Source organism: Danio aesculapii, chromosome 12 (assembly GCF_903798145.1).
Source record: "Danio aesculapii chromosome 12, fDanAes4.1, whole genome shotgun sequence".
Classification (NCBI taxonomy): Eukaryota; Metazoa; Chordata; class Actinopteri; order Cypriniformes; family Danionidae; genus Danio; species Danio aesculapii.
In genome coordinates, this window is record NC_079446.1 from 20,991,470 (window position 1) to 21,019,337 (window position 27,868).

The 27,868-nt window shown below is 36.0% G+C and overlaps 1 protein-coding gene across 1 annotated transcript in view; it reads left to right on the forward strand.

Moving 5' to 3' along the window:
• The window catches only part of mpp7a (MAGUK p55 scaffold protein 7a), a 167,062-nt gene that overhangs the window by 89,956 nt on the left and 49,238 nt on the right, over window positions 1–27,868 (forward strand). Inside the window, exons 7-11 of the mRNA XM_056469344.1 lie at window positions 9,082–9,163; window positions 9,296–9,381; window positions 9,687–9,761; window positions 13,232–13,428; window positions 14,714–14,778. Of these exons, the coding sequence (XP_056325319.1) occupies window positions 9,082–9,163; window positions 9,296–9,381; window positions 9,687–9,761; window positions 13,232–13,428; window positions 14,714–14,778 (505 nt within the window). The remainder of the gene's footprint in view (window positions 1–9,081; window positions 9,164–9,295; window positions 9,382–9,686; window positions 9,762–13,231; window positions 13,429–14,713; window positions 14,779–27,868) is intronic.

Genomic DNA, 27,868 nt, shown 5'->3' on the forward strand with positions numbered 1-27,868 from the left:
AGATTTTTTTCTGAAGATACTTAATATATTTTAATTCTATTTAATATAATGAAAGTTTTTATATAGTTTTCAATTTAATTGTTTTTTGGTTGACAACACTGCTTGTTGCCTCTTTATTGATAACTAAATTGTAGATGCAGATTTATTAGGCACTTTGTCATTGGTCAGCACAGAAGTACTGGCGTCTCTCTTCACCTTTTGCTGTTTTTCTAGTCTTTCATTCCTTCCTCTTCATGGTGTGCTCTGATTTTTCCCAAGTATCCATGTTTCTGTGTCTATATCCTGTTACAGAGCACACGGGAGGTGCTGGATAGCACAAATGAGCACACACTGAGCTCTTTGTGCAGTGAGGTCCGCTTGTCTTGGGGAAGGCATTTCCTCATGTAGGTGAAGGAACAAGATCTGACTTCTGAAAGTGATGTTTCCTTAGTGGTGTAATTACAGCGAACACAGGCAGCACTTAAAAGGAAGCTTATGGACGAATCCGGTGTGTGAAACCACAGCAGTCTTTGATATTTATGAATTGCATTTACACTTTTGTACGATCATATTCTACTCCACTGCCCTGCCTACTGATGAATCATACTAGCTTAAAATCCCATATGATGTAATATATAACAAAAATCTATTTCCTCTACTAGCTGCAGTTTTTAGTTGCTTTGTGCGATATTTAAATTTCAGTCTGGACGGGCGAAACCACTTGATGCTGGAAACTTGTTTTCCCATAGGATCTAAAATGACCGTGTCTAGCCTACAGGGTCATACTAAAGGAGACATGAAAGATTGTATCCAGTATTTTAACTTCCTCCTCCTGCTCATTCCCTCTGTAGCTCCACACATTCCCATTTAGCTTCCTGTCATTCTTATTTATTTCCATTGGTTTCAGGCCTGTCCTGTTTTCAGCACATATTCTGGCATTCCTCAGCCATTATTACTTTAATGAGACCCAATTTTCCTTTTTCCACATAATACCTGTTAATGAGAAAACTGTACGCAGCAGGGTTAAAGCAATATTAGCAGTGTTTACTGAGCAGGTCGTCGAAGGGTCAGACTATATTGAGGGAGTCAAACATCACACGCTTAATGTTTATAATGAGTCTCTCTGTGTTTGTGTGTGTGCGTTTATAATTGCTAGTTTAATAACCCTATTTAACGTGTATCATCTGCCTTCTGTTACCCACATAGAAATAAGCAGTGATAATTGCTGCTAATTGTGTTTTAATGAGCTCGTTGCCTTTTCCTTACCAGTTTCGCACCAGATCTGCAGCAAACACAGTAAGCCATGTGGTTTTTGGTAATTGATGTTCATATGAGAGGCGGCTTGAAGAGTGTGTGTGCGTGTCGTTGTTTATGTTTTCACGCCAGTTTAAGTGACTTCCTGTCAAACACTCGCTCTGTCTCTGCCTGGGTCTTTGTGTTAGTTTTTTCAAGTCTATTTTGATGGCATGAGCTTCAGTTCTGCTCAAATAATCTGAACCTCAGACTCTTATTGTAGAGACGTTTGAAAAAGTTTTGTCATGATGTGAGAACATTGTTTGAAAAAGTGTATTATATTCATGCTCACCAAGGAGGTCTGTGAAATGAATTGATCCAATAGCTTTTCCCATTCAGTCATGGCCATTACTTGCAAGTGCATGGGATGTTGGTTTGGATAAGATGTAGATGTTAATAACGATGATGGTTTGGGTAAGATGTAGATGTTAATAACGATGATGGTTTGGGTAAGATGTAGATGTTAATAACGATGATGCTTGGGTTTAGGTTTGGGTAAGATGTAGATGTTAATGATGATGATGTTTAGGTTTAGGTTTGGGTAAGATGTAGATGTTAATAACGATGATGGTTGGGTTTGGGTAAGATGTAGATGTTAATGACGATGATGTTTAGGTTTAGGTTTGGGTAAGATGTAGATGTTAATGACAATGATGATTGGGTTTAGGTTTGGGTAAGATGTAGATGTTAATAACGATGATGGTTGGGTTTGGGTAAGATGTAGATGTTAATGACGATGATGTTTAGGTTTAGGTTTGGGTAAGATGTAGATGTTAATAACGATGATGGTTGGGTTTGGGTAAGATGTTGATGTTAATAACGATGATGCTTGGGATTAGGTTTGGGTAAGATGTAGATGTTAATAACGATGATGGTTGGGTTTGGGTAAGATGTAGATGTTAATAACGATGATGTTTGGGTTTAGGTTTGGGTAAGATGTTGATGTTAATAACGATGATGGTTGGGTTTAGGTTTGGGTAAGATGTAGATGTTAATAATGATGGTTTCGGGTAAGATGTAGATGTTAATAACGATGATGCTTGGGTTTAGGTTTGGGTAAGATGTAGATGTTAATAACGATAATGGTTGGGTTTGGGTAAGATGTAGATGTTAATAATAATGATGGTTTGGGTAAGATGTAGATGTTAATAACGATGATGCTTGGGTTTAGGTTTGGGTAAGATGTAGATGTTAATAACGATGATGGTTGGGTTTGGGTAAGATGTTGATGTTAATAACGATGATGCTTGGGTTTAGGTTTGGGTAAGATGTAGATGTTAATAACGATGATGTTTGGGTTTAGGTTTGGGTAAGATGTTGATGTTAATAACGATGTTTGGGTTTGGTAAGATGTAGATGTTAATAACGATGATGGTTGGGTTTAGGTTTGGGTAAGATGTAGTCAATAACGATGATGGTTGGATTTAGGTTTGGGTAAGATGTAGATGTCAATAACGATGATGGATGTGTTTAGGTTTGGGTAAGATGTAATGTTAAAAACGATGATGGTTGGGTTTAGGTTTGGGTAAGATGTAGATGTTAATAACGATGATGGTTTGGGTAAGATGTAGATGTTAATAACGATGATGTTTGGGTTTAGGTTTGGGTAAGTTGTTGATGTTAATAACGATGTTTAGGTTTGGGTAAGATGTAGATGTTAATAATGATGATGGTTGGGTTTGGGTAAGATGTAGATGTCAATAACGATGATGGTTGGATTTAGGTTTGGGTAAGATGTAGATGTCAATAACGATGATGGTTGGGTTTAGGTTTGGGTAAGATGTAGATGTTAACGATAATGGATGTGTTTAGGTTTGGGTAAGATGTAATGTTAAAAACGATGATGGTTGGGTTTAGGTTTGGGTAAGATGTAGATGTTAATAACGATGCTTGGGTTTAGGTTTGGGTAAGATGTAGATGTTAATAGCGATGATGCTTGGGTTTAGGTTTGGATAAGATGTAGATGTTAATAACGATGATGCTTGGGTTTAGGTTTGGGTAAGATATAGTTAATAACGATGATGGTTGGGTTAAGGTAAGATGTAGATGTTAATAGCGATGATGGTTAGGTTTAGGGTTGGAGAAAGTGTAGACATTAATAACTAGGTTGGGATTAGGTTTGGGGAAAGTGTAGACATTAATAACGATGAAGGTTGGGTTTAGGGTTGTGGTAGGTATAGATGTTAATAACTCTGATGGTTGGCCTTTGGTGTGGAGTAGGTGTAGACATTAGTAACGAATGTACAGTGCCATCTTGCTGACAACATAGTTTTGACATGTGGGTCTCCATAACAAGTTACGCCTCTAACATACTACAAAACACCCCTTGATGCTACGCCCCTGTCTTGCAGTCCGCAGACAGACCCTTGTCATTACTTGGCTTGCAGAGGTCACCTGAAGGTTATGCTAGGGTTGGTTTCAAAATTCTTATGTTGACATATAAAGCACTTTTTAGATCTGCACCTATCTTTGCTCTCTGTGTATACTCCTCCTAGTTCATTCCACACTACTGCTTATTAGAATTAAATTATTTCTTTAGTTTAAATGCATTTATTTATTTGCTTATTTATTTCTTAGTAGTAGTAGTAACAACCTGCAGTTTCTCCAGACACACACATTTTTGTGAATTATGGGGACATTCTATAGGTTTTTATACTTAAACCTGTACCAATCCTACAGTACATCTAACCCTGCCCCTTACAGGAAACTGTGTGTTTACCATGTATATGGTATCTTATGTAGTTTTATTATCTGGAAAAAAATCATCCTATATTATTTATATCCCTTTTTAACAAAAGGAAAATCAGTAATGTCTATAAATCATCATCACTTTGTAATACCTGGGTCATACCTATGTCCTACACATTACACACGCAGAGACGCGCGCACACACACACTCTCACTTGCACACATTTAAACTTTTCTCAGTATGATTTTTATTTATTTTTTTGTTTTTTTCTTTGCCTTTGGTGAACTCTTTATTACTTTTATTCAGAATTGATAGTTACAGGAGGGATCTTCACATTGTAAAAAAAGATTTTTATTTTAAATGAATGGTGTTCTTTTGAATTTTTTAATGAGCAATAAAAACCACTTGCATTAAAAGTCTAAAGAAAATAGAACCATTTAATAAGCACTTCAGCAAATCAATGATTTCTGAAGGCTCATATGACTCTAAACTGGAAGAATGAAGGAAAAACTGCAGTGTATTGGCTGAGGAATCATCCAGCATCTAGTTATACTAACCAGGCGGGCACACCCTTTGACTCACTGATAAGTACAAATAAATCAATTTTAATTTGAATGACCTTGCAGATCATCTTTGCTTGTTTGCACAAGGGCAGAAATAATCAATCATCTCCATTTCACGTCTCTTTCGTGAGAGTAGCAGCACACGTAAGCAGTCATCACACAATCAGGAGCGCCAGTGATGAGCGTTTGATTTTTGTGTACGTCAGTCTGTCATCAGGATGAGTCTCTTGAAGAATGACTGCTGTCCCGCCGTTCTGAGCTCTGCGCAGATTAAGCTATCCACTTTTGGCCGACCTTATAATAACAGTCATAAGCATTTATGCGCTAAGAGTCTCAGCATATGGAGCTGATCACCTCCACAACTGGCAGCCGTGGGTCACGTTACTGATGAGTAATTTAGGGAGCCACGGCCTCTTATTCTTAACTTGCTTAATTTTTCTTCCGTCTCAGTTTCTGCTTTCTCTCTCACTTTCTTGCCATTCAGAGGAAAATATTTCATTAGAGTCTATTTATAGAGCATGTTTTAATAGGCAGCACCAAGAGGAAATAAGAAAACCTTGAAAATGCCCAATCAAAGAGCCTGCTTATTTCCTTCAACTGCCTATTACGACTGACCTTTCTGTGAGAATAGGTTTGTACCCCCTGAGTGTGATTGCGAGGATGACTCACAGAGGTACTGATGGGTAAATTGTGCCTGTGATCGTTTGGTTGGTCTACCTAGTTTAGCGTGACTCTCAACAATATGTGTGATTGAAGAAAGTCTATCTTGTCTGAGGCAGAGGTGTATATATTTCAGGCCAAACCTGCTGATGAATCAGGTTAACTCATGCTGTTATTTCTAGTCTGTGTTCATTTTTTGTAGGTTAATTTTTATTTTTTGCTTGTTGCATTTTTTTAAAACATTTTTTGTCACTGAAAAAAGGGAAAATCTTTTACCAGTTGAAAACCTTACTTTAAAGAGTTCACACTTAGCTGATGATTGATTATAAAGCATGTTTGGCATGCTGTCCTGAGAGAGAGCCCCTAAGATCCTCGAGCCCGGGGCTCCCTCCCGTTTGCAGGGCGAGAGAGGAGTTTGAGTTCAGGTAGATCTCGAGAACTGCCCTGCTTATTTATGGCTAATGACAAATTAGGGATTGCTATGGAGAGAAATACTGCTGACTAAGAGCTCATCTGTAGAGCCAATTTGGTTTGATCAATTTACTTATGTTGCATGTCTTTGGACTGTGCAACTAAACCCATGCAAGCATGGGGAGAACATGTAAACTCTGCACAGAAACGTTGACTGGCCTGTTAGAAACTTGGACCAGCGACATTCTTGCTGTGAGGCAACAGTGCTAACCACTGGGCTTCTGTGCTGCCATTTTAAGGAAAGGGGAGGAGGAGTAGGGTGGAAGGAGGGATTCTTCAAGATGAAGGTAACTGAGGTAAGAAACTGTGGTTATTTTTTGGTGAGTTAGGAATCATCTGATTGGTGAATCATGCGTTAGCTAATGCGGGACCAGTAGTCAATCATAAGCACATGATCCTCTCATAATTAGTTTAGAAATGAACTTTACTTGTGGTCAAAAGCTGCGACCTTTTTTTTTTATTTTTTTTTTGTAAATTTTTTAGGATTTTTATTTTAGGGCGGCTCAGCCCAAAAATAAGTTGATAAAAAACATTTTGTAAATGAAAACGTTAGGGCAGTGAATGATAGGGTAAGATTTTATACCAAACTTATTGGAATAGTTTGCTGTATTGCTTAATCGAGAATAAATTTTGAGAAGAGAATAAGCCAAATTACACACACACACGGTTTCTTTGTTCCAGTACACACTTTTTTCTATGTTTGTTCAAGTTTTGTGCTTCTATTATTATTATTATTATCATCATTATTATTATTATTATTATTATTATTATTATTATTATTATAAAAAACATTTTTACCACTTTTATAATTCTAAAAATGACAAAATAATAAATCTGCAGTTGGATTGAAGAGTGAAAAAAGTACTGCAGTTACAAATTTGTGTCGTTTTTAAGCCAACCGCAACATTTTTGTGGGGAGAGGAGACACTGTAATTTAAATTAATAGTTAAGTTAACCTTTAATAGTTAAGAAATAGTTTGCTCTGATCTGTATCTTAAATAATATAAAAAATTAAATAATAGATAACTTAAATATTCATTTGACCACCCCTGTATTGGTCCATACCATTGTGAATTCAAGTTTGCACCAAAAAATAATAATTCAGTGGTTTGAAACCAACAAATATAGAGCACCAACAGACAGTGTAAGTGTTCACAAAATGTGTTTGTATTTTAGTATGCACTTGCTTGCACATGGAAGTTAAACAGTAAAATAAAATATGTGCAGTCTTTCATGGTCATCCATTAATCCAGGTTTATTTAATATTATAAATGTTATTGAGATCTATTTAATATCCCTCAAAACATTGAAACATAACAAGTTTGAAAATGAAATTAGATGTCATTGAATTAAATATAAAAGTTTGGTTATTACGGAACATAATCAAAATACTTGACCCCCCTCCCCTGATCATCAATATATAATTTGCAGCCTGGTTATAGATTGATATAACTAAATATTAGATGTTTTATTAAACTGAAGCCAGAATTTGCTATACTCTTTATCACATTTAACAACATTAAACTGTAAATCTGTAGTCCAATTTTCTTTTTCACTCTTTCTCTCTCTCAATCTCCATTGTGTGTGTGTGTGTGTGTGGGTGTGTCATAAACACCACTGCTTTATCTCAGGTTGAAATGTAACAGTTTAGCTGATCGCTGGTTTCTCTCACCTCCCAAAGCTCCAGGCCAATCGCCTTCTCATCCTTCCAGGTCACCAAATTGCTCCAATTATTTGATCAACAGAAAAAATTCAAAGGGAGTGTCGACAAACGGCTGCACTTTCCATCATAAAGGCTGTGTTTAACACATCAGACGAGGACCTTGAGCTTATGTATTAGTCATGATGATGACATTGTAAAATCATTACAGGTGACCGAGTCATCAAAACAGCCTCGACAGCAGATTACTGGTTACACTGAGGTAATGCAAATTTTTAAAAAAGACTGTGTGTGTGTATGTTTTTTTTTTTTAATTGGAAATGCCATTGATGTGCCAACTTTTGTCAAGGTCAATTTTTTCACTACTTTCAGACACCTGAATTAGGGAAGTAAAAAAGCTTGATAGGTTTTTAAATGCACATTCACACTGGTGGAACACCTTCATCCACTGTCACGGATGCTTTCGAAATAATAACAGCCTTCGAGACACTGATGCAGAAAACAGAGAGTGAAAAAAGACAGACTAAAGCTCAAATTGTCTGACATGTTGTCTGTGTCTGAACGGGCCGGCTAGGAATCTTGCTTTCTTAGCCTCACCGTCTAATTTGGCTGTGTTTGTGTGTGACAACCCATGCTGTGAGTGTGGCCACATGTGTCTCTGTTACAGTAGTTTACGAGTATGTATGGCGGCAGGATGACACTGAGGGCTGGCAGAGCAGATAGTTGGCAGAGTAGTGCCATGGATAGCTTATGCATTTGCATTCCTGCTTGTTTTTTGGCAGGCGTAGCAGTCTATTTAAGCCGTTAAGTGGTTGTGTGTATGTCAGTCCATACTTCTGTAGTCACTGAGTTCTTTCTTGCATCCACAGACACAGAAAAACACATGCAAGCATATTAAATGTTTTAATGGCCAAATGCATACTGAGCCTTTTTAGACCTGTTGTGATCATTATTATGCTAACTTGATGTAATATGGACATTGCTGCGATACGTTTTGGTGGTGCCCAATAAATGCGCATGTTTGTTTACATGAAAAAAAAAATCAATTTCAGCAAATTTTTGTCAACATAAAGCTGTTTGTCATCTCGTCTGCTCTCTGTGTCTGAGGTGCAGGCTCAGGTCAAGTGAAATATCCAGAAAAATGTTTTCCATCAGTTTTCTGGAGATTTTAAGAGTTCTTTTAGAGTTTGAGTGAATTCCCCATTAGTGTCAATGCATTGAATCAACACCATTGATCTCTATGAAACTAGCCTTCATCATAGTCCAAATGCATTGATTGTCACATTTCCTGGTATCTCAGCAGTGGAAGTCATCACGGTTGCCTGAATTTGTGGATCAGTGAATGGCAGAGTACCAAAAAAATATATTTTTGTATTCCTATTTGCTCAAATAATAAAAGAAAAAGCCAACAATTTTGTTATCAAGACTTTCAGAAAAAGGTAAAAATGAGTGTGAGACTGATAACGGCCGCCAGAAGAGAGAACAACATTTACTGTCCCACCCATAGACGCTGCATTACAAGTTTCTTGCAAAAGAAGCCACAAATGACTCCCATATGATTCATTCAGCGATTCATTTGTTCCCAAACCCCTCCTTAGCGCGATGCTAATCTGTGCTGATTGGTCCCAATGACCCAGTCCCGTTGTACAAGTGTAAGTGATGCACTCGTCAGAAAAATGATGAGAACACAGCACAAGGCTGGGGCTATAATGCTGAGATATTTTGCAAAAATTCATAATGTGCTTTTTTTCTGTGTGTTTTTACAGGGTGCCACCATAAAGAAAGATGAACACACTGGAGCAATCTTAGTGGCACGTATCTTAAGGGGCGGCGCAGCAGATAGAAGTGGTGAGCTCTATACTCAAATATATCAATATCAACAATCAAATGTTTAGTTGGGAGTTTGAGATTGTTTATTATACTGAGTAATCTGTTTTTTCCACTTCACTGTTGTCATTCATTAATCTTTGTTGCATTCAGGGCTGATACATGTTGGGGATGAGCTGAAAGAGGTCAACGGTATCCCTGTAGATGACAAAAAACCTGAGGAAATTATTCGCATCCTGGTATGTGTGTGTGTCTGTGAGGAAAAAAATCAATGTCATTAGGAACGTGTTTTTGTAACAGAACATTGTTTAGGATTTTATACAGCCAAAACTTGTTTGGACTGTAAACTATTGTAGAAAGCTTAGTATTTTTAGGAGACTAGCAAAAGTGTAAAAATAAAATATTGTAGAGCTCAGTTTCAAGCTCAGTTTCATGAATGATTATTAAATGAGATGTATGATGTACATATTCATTAACCTATTGAATTGGTCTTTTTATTTGTTAAAAATGTTGTCCATAGTCTCCATTTTGTTTCTGTTTACAGTCACAGTCACAAGGTGCTATCACATTTAAAGTGGTCCCAGGCATCAAAGATGAGGCACAAAGCAAGGAGCCCAAGGTACAGTTCACTGCTGATCAGACATGACACACAGTTGGGGAGAAAGAGAGAAGGCTGATATGGGATGTTTTACTCTGACAGTGGGGAGTTTTTCCTTCATTCATGTACCACAGACTTCGGTCTTGATGGATGAGCTTTCGTTCTCATCCATCTTCGACGCAAATGATTTGCACTAAACCCCTTAGCTCTCGTCCAGCTCCTGTCAATCTGTTCCTAAACCAGGAGAGCTGCTTCACAGCCTGCTGTCTACATGAAAACCTCAATAATGACTGATTTGAAATGTTCCACATGTGCAGAGACTCTTAGAAGTCACTCACTCACACCAAACCAAAAAGTGTAGCCTGGTAATAGTGGATTTTTAGATCATTATAAGGTAAATAGATGATGCAAGTAATGTAAATAAATAATAAATACACTCACTGGCCACTTTATTAGGTACACATTACTACCGGGTTAGACACCCTTTTGCCTTCAGAACTGCCTTAATCCTTCGTGGCATAGATTCCACAAGGTACTGGAAATATTTCTGAGATTTTGGTTCATATTGACTTGATAGCATCAAACAGTTGCTGCAGATTTGCATGTCCATGATGCGAATCTCCCGTTCCACCACATCCCAAATTTTACTCTATTGGATTGAGATTTAGTGACTGTGGAGACCATTTCAGTACAGAGAACTCATTGTAATGTTCAAGAAACCAGTCTGAGAAAATTTACACTTTATGGCGCATTATCCTGCTGTGGTACACCGTGGTCATAAAGGGATGGAAATGGTCAGCAACAATACTCAGGTAGGCTGTGGCATTGACACAATGTTCAATTGGTACTAATGAGCCCAAAGTGTGCCAAGAAAATATCCCCCACACCATTATACCACCACCACCACCAGCCTGAGCCTTTAATACAAGGCAGGATGGATCCATGCTTTCATGTTGTTGACGCCAAATTCTGACCATACCGTCTGAATGTCGCAGCAGAAATAGAGATTCATCAGACCAGGCAACGTTTTTCAATCTTCTATTATCCAATTTTGGTGTGCCTGTGTGAATTGTAGCCTCAGTTTCCTGTTCCCTGCTGACAGGAGTGGCACCTGGTGTGGTCTTCTGCTGCTGTAGCCCATCCGCCTCTGTGTTGTGCGTTCAGAGAAGCTCTTCTACATATCTTGGTTGTAATGAGTGGTTATTTGAGTTACTGTTGCTTATCTATCAGCTCAAACCAGTCTGGCCATTTTCCTCTGATCTCTGGCATCAACAAGGCATTTGCGCCCACAGAACTGCCCCTCACTGGATATTTTCTCTTTTTCGAACCATTCTCTGTAAACCCTAAAGATGGTTGTGTGTGAAAATCCCAGTAGATCAGCAGTTTCTGAAATACTCAGACCAGCCCGTCTGGCACCAACAACCATGCCATGTTTAAAGTCAGTTAAATCACCTATCATCCCCATTTTGGTGCTCTGTTTGAACTGCAGTAGATCGTTTTGACCATGTCTACATGCCTAAATGTGTTTGGCTGATTAGAAATTTGCGTTAACGAGCAGTTGGACAGGTGTACCTAATAAAGTGGTCAATGAGTGTATATAGACAGCTTAGTATGTAATAGTTTTAAACAAAAAACAAATCAGTTTTAGCAGAGTTTTGCATTGCATTCTAGGATTGCCATGTCAAAGAAAAATAAATATCATTTACATTTCTGCCAAAGCAGCATACATGTTGAGATCTTGAGTTTTAAACCACAGCCCTTAGAACATTACTATTTAAAACCTTGAATTCATTAAACATTTTTAAATATTCATAAATTCATTAAAACAGTCATGCATTTACGTATTGATGTAAAATTTTATTACGTACACATTGAAAATGACTTTTTTTCTTGTCCAAATTTTTTTAGAAATCCATTTTATTTTTGTGACAGCAAAAGCTTACTTTTTAGTAGCCACTGCTTCAGTCACATGGTCATTCAGAAATAATTCTAATAAACTGATCTGGTGCTTAAGTAATCTCTCATTGCTTTTGATTTTAAATAATGTTTTCTGCCTAATATTTTTGTGAAAATCATAAATTAAAGAATTACTGTGGTGCCTCGTTAATTGTAGGAGTTACATTCTAAAAAAAAAACAAAAAAAAAAACCCTCAATAGGTGAAATCCACAAAGTAGTCTGGTTTATTTTTTTACAATTATTATAGATGTTTTAAGGCTGTAGAACCCCTCACTTCACACTTTATACACTTTTCTCAGATAGGCATTAACATTTTCACACTTTTCTCTCATTTAAACACTTGCGTAACTTCTGCTTTCCTATAGCATGTCCAGAAGTCCAACTTTTTATGCGATTGTTAGCATTTTCCCCTGCCCTTTGTGTGTTACTGTGGGTGCCTTTGACAGTGCAGAATGTTTCATCAATATTATGTTTTTTTTGGGGGAGAAAACATGCAAACATACAGCACCGCACTTTAGCGTCACACTGCTAGTGATCGAAGATTCATGCAAATTTGGCAAGCTGGATGCATTCTGTACTGTACAGGAGACACGGCACAGAGGAGATTGATTGACAGTGGTCTACAGCCAATCAGGACACACAATGCACAATGCGCTGTAAAAAAAAAAAAAAAGAGCATGTCAAATTGCGCCAAAAAAAACAGCAAAACTGTGAAAGGTGAACCCCATTATGGCGAAGGACCACTGTATTTGAATGTTTTTAAAAATACGATTAAATTCAATGCAAAAAATAAATGACTGATTCCAGACTTTTGCACATTCTGCTGTAAATGTTGGCAGTATTATTTCTTTGCAAGTCTGTTATATTCCTTTTACTGTGCAGTAATGATTTAAATATGTTTCTGTTTTGAATTCAGTCATAAGCCGCATGTGTGTGTGTTTGTGTGTGTGTGTTTTATCCAGTGACCGTAGTTTACTGTTTTCCGCACGTGTAATGAATATGTTGAAATGCTGCTAATTGGCTGCACATGTGTACGAGGGATAAAAAAATGATGGAGTGCGAGGCAGCGAGATGAAGCGTTCCCTCAGGATGTATTGGTGTGTTTGTGGGGAACGTTCTCCACTGTAACATCATTATTCTGTATGGCACACGCAGCTCTTTAAATCAACACAAGCCACTGCTCTGCGCTTTTGGGAACTTTGCTGTCTCCTCTTGCTCTCAGTAGCTCTTTACTTTCTTATTTGTCTTTTATATTTATTTGATACGTCTGCTCCTTCACTCCAGTCCCCAAACACCTCATGATCTCCTTCGTTAGAGAAGCTCTAATGAGAATCACACAGCATTTCCAAGAGGATTTTTAAGAGTGTATGTGTGGAAAATCAGTCCGCTACCCAAGATGCACCTTGATTTGGTCATGATTTAGAGAAGGGGGATGGAGCAGATGTGATTTGAATCTCATCCCTCTCTCATTTCGGTTTAATCCATTTAATGTTGTTCATTTTGAAGCTCTTTTTCTCTCTCTCTTGCTTTTTAGATGTTTATAAAGGCGCTTTTTGACTACAATCCAGCTGAGGATAAGGCGATCCCTTGCAAGGAGGCAGGCTTGGGGTTCAAGAAGGGTGATATCCTCCAGGTTATGAGCCAGGATGATGCCACATGGTGGCAGGCCAAACTGGAGGGCGATGGCAACCTGCGCGCTGGCCTCATCCCTTCCAAACACTTCCAGGAAAGGTTAGCCAATGCTCCTCTGTCTTCCTCCCACTATCACCAGGTTTAAATTCAACAGCGCTCCATGAGTCCATCATTCTGTCCGCCCTCTGTCCAGCCCCCTCGTATATCATATTCTCCTGTCATGCATCCATCTCTCCGTCTCTCCATCATTCCAGACTTCTTCCACTCCATTACAACCTGACTTTCACTCCCTACTATGAAAGGAATGACTTTTCTGAGATTTTTTTTTTGTCTTTCTCGTCATTTTTTTCCCTTTTTGTGCAAGAGGGCTCGGCCAAAATACTTTGGATTTCCGTGGCTGTCTGGCCTGGAATGAATAATGACAGACAATGATAGCACTGGTTCACATCCACTTTGGACGTCCACGCATGGAAAATTGCACATCAGTTGCGTTCTGCGTAAAAGTGGACTCTGACGTGCGTGCACATGTGCGATGCCTCAGGAAATACTTTCTTTGCTCTGTTTCTCTTGAAAAAGTAACTTTCAAAAGTAAAACACATTTTTGAACCTGTCAAATGTACAGTAGCTAGTGCTGTTTCTGGCTGATCTTTCGTTCTCGCTTTCTCTCTCTCACACACTCACTAATGGATACTTACGCAGGTAACTCTGCATTGTAGTTAAGTCTTTAGTAATCCCCATATGGCAATAAAATCTGATGGGTTTATTGCATGTCTCTGTGTGACTACAGAAGATGCTTGTCAGTCTTATTTTGAGTGTTATATTCCCATTATTATATTACCTTTACTCATTTTGATTATAAAATAGAATGACTGATTGCTGACACTTTGTTTTGATGGTCCATTTGAGTGTTATTAGACTGTCTGCTTAATATCTATTGATACTGCTGCTAAACAGACATTTACCTGACTATATGAAACTTTGCAAATACATGTCAACTTACACTAACCCTAACCCCAACCTAACAGTCTACGTATAATCTAAAGAGAATTAGTTGGCATGTAGATGCAATGTAACTTAAATTCAACAAACTGACCATCAAAATAAAGTGTGACCGACTGATTTGATAAGCAAAATGACTACTTTGTCTGGACTCACCCCTGTTTTTCACAGATTTTTTTTTTTTGGATCAAATTCACGCGGAGATGATTAATACAAATTGTCTGAACTTTTTAATTATTCAGAGACTTTTCTTAATTTGTATATATTTTAACAGTTAAAGCAAATACAGTTAAAAAAACATCATATGATTTCATAGTTATGCATTTCTCTTCATGACCATATCCATAGAAAATATTCAAATTAACTATCTTTCTCTTTACTTCAGGAGGCTTGCAGTCTGGAGACCCACGCCTGTCATGACACTTCAGAGGACCTCCAGCAAAAGATTTTGTAAGGACCACACTCATGCTACTAACAGCTACTAAAACAGACACTGAAATACACAAAGGGCTCTACAATACGTTTTATTTATTTCTTTTTTTTGATGGATGATTCAGCCCATTAGTTGTGGGAAAACAATAAAAGAATGATAGATTTAGCAGAATTGTGATATTTAGGTCAAAGCAACTGAAAATGGTGTTATATACACACATCTCAAATACAATTAAGTTTTCCATAAGTGAGGTTTAATTTTTTTTTTTAAATACACTTAAAAATTTGTAGATCACACTATATTTTAACGTCTATAGACAAATGGGTAACCCTTTGAAACAACGACACACTATGACTCATCTATTAAGATTTGCAAATAGTTAAGTCATTATCTGTTAAGCATTAACTCTATATTAAAAGACGTTAGTAAGCAGTTTATAACTGCAGATAAAAATGCTCTATTCTTGACTTATAAGCAAATATATAATGTGCTTAATGATCGCATTTTCATACTTTATTATTTTCACTACTTTATTCATTACTAAATTAAGTATTGCATAATTTACAAACTACTTATTTTAAAGAAGTTGCTGGTTTTTAAAGGTTATTAGTAAATGAATTAGTAAATGAGTTAGTAAATGAATAATAAACTATTCAAATTAACATTTATATATCTTACTATTCAGGCATATACTAATAGGTAATTTCTATGTTAATAAATGCTTTATTAACTCAACTTCATGCAGTTTTGTCACCTAATCTAAAGTGAGGACTATTCATGCTTTTTAAATTCCTTATAAATAAGCGCATTTATATTGTGCTTAATAATACTTTTTTATACTTTATTAACAAAGTATTAAAGAACTGTTAGTAAGCATAATATAAATGTGCTTATAATTCAAGAATAGAGCATTTGTATGTGCAGTTATAAACTGCTTACTAACATCTATTAATTTAGAGTTAATGCTTAACAGATAAGGAATTCACTATTTGCTAATGCTTAATAGGGGATTCAGTGTGTAGTTACTATAAAGCGTTTAGGACAAATAGGTAAAGCCTAGTTGTAGGAAGTATTGTGGTGATGTGTATATAACTTTTCTTTTACTACAATAATTATTTTTTGAGGGGCAGTACTTTTATCCTCAGTGTCATCAAATTATTCTTGTACCTTTTTGTCAGCTATAATATAACATTAATAATCACTTTTGATGGAAACTGATAGCATTTAATGCTAAACATCCATTCGAGAGTATCAAAAGTGGTTTTTGCAGTTCAGACAAAACCTTACATTTTTTAAAATATCATTATTGCCAATTAAATATCATTATCTTGGTAATTAAAGCATCTTAATTTGCACCTGAACATTTTTATTTACACAAACTAAAGTGCTCCTCAGTCAGGGGTCTTCAGTAATCTTTCAGGGGACTTCTATGCATATAAATAAATAAATAAATAAATAAATAACAATACATTCAAATTTTGATTCAAAGTGCTTTTGCACCCTCAATAAGTCACTTTATTGAATGACATGTGGTTAATGGAGATTATAAAATCACAAAACCAGTCATTCCTAGTAATAATATATTCAAGTGTACTGTAAACTAAGACAGATAAAATCAAGTAACTTTGTTTTATTTGCAGCAGAAGTATCAGGATCTACTCTTTCACTGACCCAAGCCACCTTTTTGTTGAACCCTGCACACACGCACTCATCCTTTTGTTTCTGGACTATAGCAGAATCTAATCTTTGAATTGTTGTTTGCAAGATGCCAAAGCAATCCAGCCAATATCCTTTAAACAGAGTAGTGCTCATAAGTAAAGAATAGAAGGAACAGCTACCAGAAAAGTTTATATGAGAGCCAGGGAAGGGTGGGAAGTGCAAGGTGAAGTGATCAGACAGGGACGCCCCGGCTCGCCTGTTTGGTGCCAGGAACATATAAATACACGCACACATGTGTATTCATGTATATATACATTAATGCACGCCTGGACATAAGCTTCCTCCTCTGGTTTCCATTAATCTCTCATGTCTGATTTTTGTATGCGTTTGTGTGTGCGTATGTTTGTACACCACAGCTCTAATCTCCCCCACCGACCGACATCAGGGGTCCTTACAGATCTGTGCTGGGTTACTCTCTACACATGGGCACACTTAAAGCTCACCGCGAGACAGACGCACTGCAACACTCGACATGCTGCCGTCATCATACAACTACACACACACATGATTGAATAATACAGCCACTCTAGACTTTTATGCCCAATGCCACATGCTCGGCCTCCCACCTTTTCCTATTTCTCCATCACTTCATTGGCCGGCTGCTCAAAACAAAGAAAAGGAAAAGTTGTGTGTGTCACCGAAGTATCAGTGTTGGTGATTTTTCCAGGACCACCCCAGGTGTCATGAAACTGCCATCATTTTTGCAGACTTTTTACATTTCACGTAGTGATATTAAAGTTTCAATGTGACATTACAGAATTACGTAATATATTGAAGTGTGCACATTTCTTTTTTATTATATATTTTAAAATTTTAATACTTCAAAGAATAAGAAGAACATATACAGAGTATACATCAGGGGTCTCTAACTCCCGGCCCGCAGACCATTTACGGGCCGCCCTCCTCCCCTCTCCGGCCCACAACTGACGTCAAAAATATAATGCGATTCGGCCCCCCAAAACATATTTTTTAACCACTATCATTGTGTTGCATCTACCCACTTTTGATTTTGCCCCACCACCTAGTTGATATTTATAGATTACAGATTAGTTTTACTTTCATTTTCTCTGTGTACGGTCGATAGTAACACGCATGCGTTTTAGTTCTGTGGCTGATTTAAACATTAAAATACACGTCCGTAAGTGCTCTATTTTTATGAAAGCTCTATTTTTATAAATATTCAAGGGTCGTTTGATTATTATCAGTTTTATACCATTTGTATTTTATTGTACAAACACTTCTATTTGGCTTACACTTTATGTTGGTGGTGTAACAAATGATAAATTGGTAATATTTAATTCAAATGGTCTTATTTGATAGATTTTCCTTATATGCTTATTAAGGTATGCATAAAAACTACGTACATTAGTAAAATTGTTCTTTGGGTTGAATTAAACTTGTTAAAGTAAATGTGATTATGCACGTACTTTCCCCTCTTTGTTGTAGTTTTACAAAAAAGATATTGGGAAGAACAATTGCCAGTGAAGTCACTTAAGTTACCCAAACTGCTTTAGTTGGAACAGAATAATAATTATATATATATACTATTGTCTATTATTCCTTGTATTTTCATGGCAATTTAAACAACCTCTTCAATATGTACAAAAAGAAACAAAAAGCTAGAGTTTTGACTGCATATACTCCGTGGAAGAATGACTGAATGTGTGTCTAACGCTCAGCCATACACACAACAAACACAGATATACTGTATTTCAGCAGCTGATGTGCGACACGATAAACGTGCTGATTTGCATTATCACTGGTGACAGGGAATGCTTAAAATATAAACGTAATGTCTGTTGTCCTAAGATGCATCAATTAAGTCAGGTTTCCACTTTTTTTCTTGTGCTTGAATGTTACAACGGCCCTCCTATGAATTGTCAGTCACTGAAATGGTCCCCCGCCAATTTGAGTTTGAGACTCCTAGTATACACACGATATGAAATTAACCGAATTATTATCAATAGACATTAGAGCCTTAGGAACCATATCAAACCTTTACATAAAACAAAAAGGAGAGAAAAAAGCCAAAGGGTAAACAATCGTAAAAAACAAAAGACGTGATATCACAGGAAAAAAATAATTAATAATAACTTCATTAAAATAATTAATAATAACCCCAGTTTACATATTGCCATGCAGTTTCATTGAACATTTTGGTTTAATCATTCATTCATTTTCCTTCGACTAAGTCTCTTATTTATCAGGGGTCGCCATACAGTACACTCTTGCATTCACACACTACGGCCAATTTAGTTCATCCAATTCGCCTATAGAACATGTCTTTGGACTGTGGGACAACCATACAGAAATGCATACTGGCCTAGCTGGAACTCAAACCAGCGACCTTCTTGCTGTGTACCACTGAGCCATCGTATCATCCATTTTGGTATAATCATCATTAAATGATTATTATTTATCATTGCTCAAAACTTAAGGAAAGTGTCAGAAATTTGGAAAAAACTGCCTTTTTGTTTTATTTTAATAAGTTGGACTTTCTGCTTGATATACGTACTGTATAAGAATTTAATTCTTTAGTACAAAGAGAAAAAGTCTGTTTCTGACTATAACTGAATCAGACTACTGTATACGTATACATTGTCAATGCAAACACAGGTAAACAGTAGATGCACATAGGTGTGCTTATATGAAAGATGTTTTGTTTGTTTGAAACTGCTCGACTGTGCACTTTAAGAGTTAGACCATCTGTCCACTGGCCTGCAGTGTGATGACGTTAGCCCATATTTCAAAGAGCAGTGACTAGGGGCTCTTTTTGGATGACTGAACACATGCTGGAGCTTTGTGCTGCAGATATGAGTGCTCACATAAACCCTGACTTATCAGGAGAGCATGACAGCATCACTACCTGAGGTTTTATGTCATATCCATTACAAACTCTTAACCCCGGGCAGGTATAGAAAGTAAAACTTTAAGGCTTACTATAGTCAAATTATGTCTAAATCATGATTTATAAGCATGGAAATAGCATGCAGAGGAATCAAAGAAATTTACTAGTAGTACTGTCTTTTCAAACTTGGATAAACTGAATTGTGATTTATCTTTCTTCACATTTCCACATTGCACGCACAATAACTTAGCTAGGGTTAACAATTATTGGATATTCTTCTGCTGACATTTCACTTCATACATTTCTGAATCTTGAGTGAATGCTCTTGTACATCAAGGCTTTATCCTTGAGCATCGCTTAAAGCATTTCTTGCCAACTGAATAATGACTAAAAAGGGCAATAAATGGTTTTCTTTTCAATTCCGTTGTCCTTTTTTTGTAAATATTTAAAAAATATTTCATTAAAAATGCTGGAACTTGTTTTTTACTCAACACACTGTTTCTATGTCTGTAAAATGTGTGTGAATATAATATTTGCAAGTAGCTGTAGCTTAAATTTTGACACCACAAAGCTAACAGCAGAAAAGTGTTGTAAATTCTCAAGCAGGGTTTCATAATCTTGGATAAGCAAATCCTGCAACGATATACAACCCTGAATCAGAAAAAGTTGGGACAGAATGGAAAACGCGAATAAATCAAAGAAGTAATGATTTTCAAATTTACTTTGACTTGCATTTCACTGCAGACAATATGAACACAAAATATTTAATGTTTTGTCTTCATTTCATTTGTAAATATACATCCTTTTCTGGCATTCAGACCTGCAACACATTCCAAAAAAAGGTTTAGTCCTTTAGAAGCAAAGTTATGTCCAGCATTGCCAGTTTGCCAACAAATTTGTGAGAAAATGATTCAAATCCACGTTTGGATATTTCACCTTCAACAGTGCATAACATAATTAAAATGTTCAAGGGATCTGTCCGAATTTCAGTGCATAAAGGACAAATCTATGCTGAACTACTTTGATCTCCGATCCCTCAGTCGGCACTGCATCAAGAATTGTCATTCATCTATAAGTGATAGCACCACATGGGCTCAGGACTACTTTGGCAAACCTTTTTCAAGTACTACCATATGTAGTTACACCCACAATTGCCAGTTAAATCTGTACATTGCCAAAAGGAAGCCCTATGTTAACAGTGTCTAGAAGTGGCATTAACTTCTCTGGGCTCGGAGGCGTCTGGGGTAGACCATCACACAGTGGAAACATATACTGTCAAATGAAACAGTATTTCAAGTATTTCTTGGGAGAAGTGGATGCTGTGCGCTCTGAACCAAAGAAGGAAAGGATCATTCAGACTGTGACCAGCAACAAATCCAAAAGCCAAGGTCTGTTATGGTATGGGGTTGTGTCAGTGCCCTTGGCAAAGTAACTTGCACTTCTGTGATGGCACCATTAATGCTGAAAAGTTCATTTTTGGCACAACATGCTGCCTTCTTTTCCAGCGACGACCAATGCATATCTCAATAAGACAACGCAAAACCACATTCTGCACACATTGCAAGAATTGTGTGGATACAGGTACTTGACTGGCCTGTCTGCTGTTCCAACCTGTCTCCAATAGAGAATGCATTTTGAAGTGCAAAATGCGACAACGAAGTCACCGCACTGTTGCCTACATTAAGATTTGTTTGCACGATGAATGGGACAAAATTACACCTAAACTTAATTACTTGGGATCTTCAGTCCTTAAACATCGTTTAAGTGTTGTGAAAGGAATGGCAACAATAAAAAGTGGGTAATACTTTACTGTTCCAACTTTTTTTTAATGTGTTGCAAGAACCAAAATTGGAAAACTTGTTTATTTTGGTGAAAAAAAAACTGAGGAGCACATTAAATAATGTTTTTTTTTTTTTTTTTTTTTGTATTGTCTGCAATGAAATACAAGTCAACGTAAATTTAGAAATCACTACTTTATTTGTGTTGTCTGAGTTGGGGTTGTGTACAGTATATACTGTGTATATACTATGCTGTATATAACTTCTACTAACTTATGTATGAAAATAAGGATGTGATCCCAAGATCTGGAAATGAACAACTTTTGTGAAAAGTGAAATGTCAACTTTTGAGTATACATGATTAAGCATTTACTCCAGCTAAAGTATGGGCGGTGTCAAATGTGATATGAGAAAATCTGAAATTCAGTTTACCGATTTTACAATAACTTTGTTAGCTTTCTTTGTGTGAAAAGTCCCCATTTAAGTACAGCTTGCCCTGATGCTTACACAATCTCTGCTGTTTGTTTATTTCTTCTCCAGTTTTATGCAAAGTCATTGGTACAATGGCCATTGCTATAAAAACCACTGGCCATAATGACCCTTAAGTTTTTATTAGTATGTGTGTTGTAATGACTTTTAGTAATGTCGGTTTTGAAATATAAATAACTTAATATTTGATGATTGTCTTTTTTAGAGAGAGGGACAGAGAAAGAAATGTACCTTCTGGTTACACTAGCAAGTTTACATGTACCTGTAACCTTTTACATGCAACCTATTACAGTATCTGTTAATAATACTAATGTCTTCGTCAACTGGTAATATTATTCTTTCTTTTTAATATTGATGTTTCATGTAGATAGATTTTGTTCAGCATATATGTAAAGCACATGTAAGCAGATATATTTACATAGGTTAGGGTGGATATAAACAGTATAGCTGAAATCTTCAACAGGAATGATGTCAATCTGTATATGTAAACATTGTGAGCCAGTAGGTCTATTCATGTCTGTTCACATGCTCTGCTTTGTGCCCTTTTAGATGTTTGTTTGACCAGATACACTTTCAATCCAATTGTTCTGTCATCACTGTAGATATGGAAACAATTTAAGCTCCCCTTTAATCTACTCTCACCATCCCCACTTATTTGTAATAATCATCTGTTCTAGATTCATTCATAAATTGTGGGATGCAGAAAGCATCTGTTATCTTTTGGAAAATTATTCTGTCATCTCAAAATTGCGTCATTTAGATTCTCGTTTCTAAATTTGCCCTGTCCTATTTATGTCTGTGATTGCAATTGTTTTTGTACTCTATGACCAAAATGGATTTTGGGATCTATTACTGACTGTAGGCACTAGTCGTAGTTAAGTTTACCGCTTCTTGAACTTGTCGAATAGGTTTAATTATGAGAGATGTGTCTGTTATTCATTTTCACCTGTTAATCATTCCAATTGGTGTGTATATATTTTTTCTTATCCAAAGCTTAGTGGCCTCATTTCTTGTCCCAAACCATGAAAAACATCCCTGCTTTTCATTTTTTCTAATTGACTTTGTCTTTTTGGTCCTTTGGGTCACACCAGCAAATAGGCAGATGCCTAAGGATTCACTTGACTGATAACACACAAAAGATTTTACTGCCCTCCATCCTCCTCTTCATGGTGTTGCTTTCTTGGCAGGACTGTGTGGATGTGTACGGCAGGCTGTGTGTAGATGCTGCCCTTTGCTCGTGTGTGTTTTGATTTAAGCTTGTTTAGTAGAATTGAGACCACATGAACTGGAGGAAGCTTTTAAAGTGTCTCCAAATGTTCCCATGTCTTCAGGCCTGCACATGCACACTCAAATACACACTTTCTCCGCTGCAATAAACTGTGTTAGCTGTTCTGTAGTAACAGTTTCCTATGAGCTAAGCAATGGTTTACCACTTAATGGTATACTGAAGACTTTTCATAGAAAACTTTTAGGGCTCAGTCAACATTTAAAGCCATAGTTCGTTCAAAAATTAAAAGCTAATTATTTATTTACTCTGACACTGAGTAAAAAACTTTTTTGGAAAAGAATATATGTTGAAGAATGTTAAATTAAAGGTGCAGTAGATGATCTGCCAAAATGCTAAAATTAGCATATTAGCTTTGAACATGCATGCCCCTCTCCTGCCGTTCAAAGTCATGAACACGTAGTGAATAGATGACAAAAGACAACCTTATGTAACACCAGATCATGCCATTCACCAGTTAGAAAACTCTATGAAGACACACACTTTGTCCAGCGTAATTGTTGACAGGCCAGTGGGGTGCAGGAATTATATTTTCCCAAAACTGCCATCGAGGTAAAGTTGGTTTAATATATTCGTACATTCAGACGTTTTCCTTAGAAATATAATTTCAGAAAAGTATTGTATGCAAATTTTAAATAGTGAAATCATACAATCAGCTGATGACAATAAAATGCAACATTGTTCTCAGTCAATTAAATAGTGCTAATGTTGTTTTGAAGTCTAAAGCCTGGTTTATACTTCTACGTCAAGTGATCGGCGTGATCCACGGCGCATGTAACGCGCGTAGCTGTGCATTCATACTTCTGCGTGCTGTTTCTTTTGCTCTGCGATAACATTTCCGAAATGCTAGTTGGCAGTGAGGTGTTTATGTTCCTCTGTATCGAGTTTCTTCGCTGGTATTTTGTTTTTTCTGAATGCTTCCTTAATATACAAGTGGTTCAAACTCGCTCATTTTGAGGCAGGAACCGGCGGACGTGCAACAACTTTAACCATAAGCTAAACACAAAACAAAACTTTTCATCTGGAGCTCCTTCATGGGACTCGACACTTGTAAACACTTGCTCCAACGGACTCGCGAGGCTCTCGGACCCGCCCACACTAGTCAGTGCTACAAAGCCGATCAATCACAGAGCTTGCACTACGCATCGTTGTGACCTGTAGTTACATTTTGTGAGAGGTATAAATAAATAAATAAATAAATAAATAAATAAATAAATAAATAAATAAGTAAATAAATAAATAAATAAAGAAATAAAGCAGTGTTTTTGCCTAAATATAGACAGATATACAGTGTTTGTTATTTTAAAGTGATAGGACTAAGACAGTCAATAAATAAGCTTTTTCATTTATGCTTTCATTTACAGTTTTCATTTACATTTTCTTTGTTTATTATATTTTACTATCTCATTTTATGTCTTAATTATTGTACATGAATGCTAAATGAATAATTAAATAGGCCTAAATAATTATTTATTTAAAGGCATTACCGAAACACGGCCCGCCACATGGTCTAAAGGGCTCTTCAGATAATTGCTACTTCATCAAAAGCATAAAGATAAATTGACCTGCCTCAAGCAGATCACTAAAATTATCATAAAAATAATATTGCCTTTCTAAAGTGTTAATGGCCCAGCATCTTTTATCTTTTTAATTTAAATTTCAGTCACCTTGCATGTGTGTGTGTGAAATATAATGCACGCATAACAGCATAAAAAAAGGAAAATGCAGTCATAAGTTATAGCTAAGTCTACAAAATTAGCTAAATTGTAATATATCAGAAAATACAACTGTACTTATGTTTTGTTATTCAACTAATTATTAATTACTGTAATTGGTTATTATAATTTAAATCAGATCAGTAAAAAGGAGTGCAAAAAACAGAAATATCATCTTTTTACTTTACACTTACGCTACCAAGACAACGAGTGACTTCTCATTTTGAATTGTACTCGCTGATACTTGTACATCGCTTGTTTTCATCTCCTTTTACACTTGAACAACTAAATGAATGCTTAAATCTGTTTAACCGACTATATTATAGATGCTGTAAAAGGTATTCCGTGAACTTAAAAATAGTCAATCTTTTGAAAAACACCTCTGTGCCCATTCATAAACAAGATTACAATCTACATAAGCTTTGTGTGGCTAAAATGGTTTTAAAACATAGCTGTCTAAACCTAATACTTCAGTCATGGTGTCATCCTTCAGATCATGGTTTTGAACTGCATAACGTCATTTCCTCCAGTGTACAAAAGTAACTCCAATATTGATTCAGGATTTAGAAAAGTTTTGATTCTGCATTTTTTCAAAAACAATCCTTCTTTTCATGGATACAACGCCATGTTGTTCTTTCAGAAAGAAGTTCAGGTTGATGCTGAGTTTACCTGATGCCACTCTCTGAGATCTTACTGCGTGAAGAGGGTGCACAGAAATAAAAATTTAATATTGTTGACTGATAGTTTGAGTTTCTAATTGTAATTAGGTAATGGGCTATATGCACAGCTAGTGTTTATCATGATGAACCGGTGAGAGATTTATGTGATTATTTTTTAATTTCATACAGTTCCTTTTAGAGCAGTGATGTTGTAATGTAATTCAAATATAATCCATTAAATAGATTTAGGTATTCATTTGGTTGTTAAAGCGTAAAAAGAGATGAAAGACTGTTTAAACGCAGACTCATTGAAACTCATTGAAAATAATTTCCATATTTTAAAGACATGGTGTGGAAAAATATTATTTAATGCAGTGTTTCTTGTTTGGTCTGATATCCACTTTATATCGTATCTCAGCCAGGCAGTAAAGATCGCCTTTTTTTTTTTTTTTTTTTTATCTGATCTTAAACGTGGCGATTTTTATTATTTTTATTTAATTTTTTTTTTTTTGTATGGAATGACAATAAACTGCCATGAAAACAATGAAATTAAAAGTCTGTGTGCATATACCCCATTAGTTATTTATCAACCCAACTAATTTTTAATTAGACAAACAATTTTTTTGTCTTATGCTTTACCCAGAATCTAAAAATTCATATAAATGCATTTAGATATTTTACTTTAATCATTACTATTGAAATTTGAAGAGACCTTCAACAAGCACAACAAAAACGTTTCTAAAGACAATCACCTGCTGCACCTTTAATGTTAGATTCTATTGACTTTTCTTAAAACCGTAGAACTAAGTTTAAAAATGTACTTGCTATTTACTCGCCGTCAAGTGGTTTCAAACCAGTTTCTTTTTTTTTTTTTTTTTGGAACACAAAAGACAATAATTTGAAAACCGGTAGCCATTGACATCCGTAGTAAAAAAATGAATGGGTGGATGGAACTATGGATGTCAATGGTTACCAACATTCTTCCCAATATCATCTTTTGTGTTCATCAGAAGAAAGAAAATCAAACAGGTTTAAAAAGTGTCATAAAATCAAAGAGTGAATGATGACAGAATTTTCTTTTCTGCGTGAACTAACCCTTTAAACTGGTTTGGAATGACAAAACATGACATTTTTTTCATTTCATATTTACAGTTTTGGTTGATTTTCAAAGTGTATTTCAAAACATTTGCAATGTGTACTGTTGCATGACTCTATCTTTCCTTCTTTTTCCTTCATAAGATGATGAAACAGTTGGTTGTGGTAGGTCAACTTCTTCCTCCTTTCTTTTGCTCTCTCCATTATTCTCTTGATCTGTTTTTAATCCTTTTATTATCATCATATATTCTTCATATTGCTTTCCCAGTGGAGGACATAGAAGGTACACTATAACTTTAACTTTAGTTGGCCTGTTGGATGTCATAGCTATTAGATCATTAGCCGAGGACCCCTGTATGTGGTAACAGAGTATACCAAACAATGAAGACACGGCTGATTAGCATTCGTTGGACCACAAACTTCTAATGGAGCGTAGCAGAGTGTGTAAAGGGGACAAGAGTTCACTACCCTACCGTATAGATCTCATACACAATACATCTCTGTCCTTAACAACTACGCCTTACATTTTAGATGAAATTTGTATAACGAGTGCTCAAATGAATCCCATCCATTTTAGTTTTTCTCCATGATAGACTGTGTGAATGTGAATGTGACTGCATTCCCCCAGTAATTCATAGTCGTATTGTTGTGTGAGATACAGAAGATGTTTTGAATAACTTCTTTTACCCCATCTGTAAGGTACGTATTGAATGCATTATGTATTGCGTCTAATAGACAAAGGAAATCTGTTTTTTGGCCCACGTGGAAAGTTGTGAATGTTGAATGTGAATGCTGCCAATAGATCCTTCCACCTGGTTCAGATGTAGAGGATCAATGATAAATAAGAAATATGGTAGTTGTAAAGCCATTTGAAAGTTTAAGGTCGGTAAGATTAGCATTAAAAAAAAAAAAAGAAGTCTCAATAATGCAGGAGGAATCAGTAATACTGGAAAATATTATTACAATTTAAAAAATCCATTTTTTGTTTTAACCCTTATGTACTGCTGGGGATGTTTTCTTTCTGGGGTGATTTTTGAGTCTTAATTTGGCCATTACTTTTTCTGTGTTTCAGCTAGCGGAATGATTTCTGGTGACAAATCATATTTTAACACATATTTTGAGAAAAAAAAATAAAAAATTAAAAACTCAACAATACACTCTGGGCAAATGTACTACCCTTTTGTTATGTTCGGGATGAAAACATCTGCTAAACTGCTGTAAAATGCATCACATAATTTTTTTTTATTTAAAAAAATAAATAAATCTGTTAAGCAGCCTCAGTCCTGATCAAAACTACTAAATGAAATACAAATACAGGATTTTTTGAATAAAAATACAGGATTTTAACTCTTTAATTGCCAAATTCATAAATGATGTTCGTGAAAAAAAACACACAAATAGATGTATTTTCAATATAAATGTAATTGTGGACTATATTTTTTGTCTGGATTTTTTTACCTTTTATCTAAAGTCTTGGACATGTGAAACATTGCTTTTGATGCATTGTTTTTGATCAATT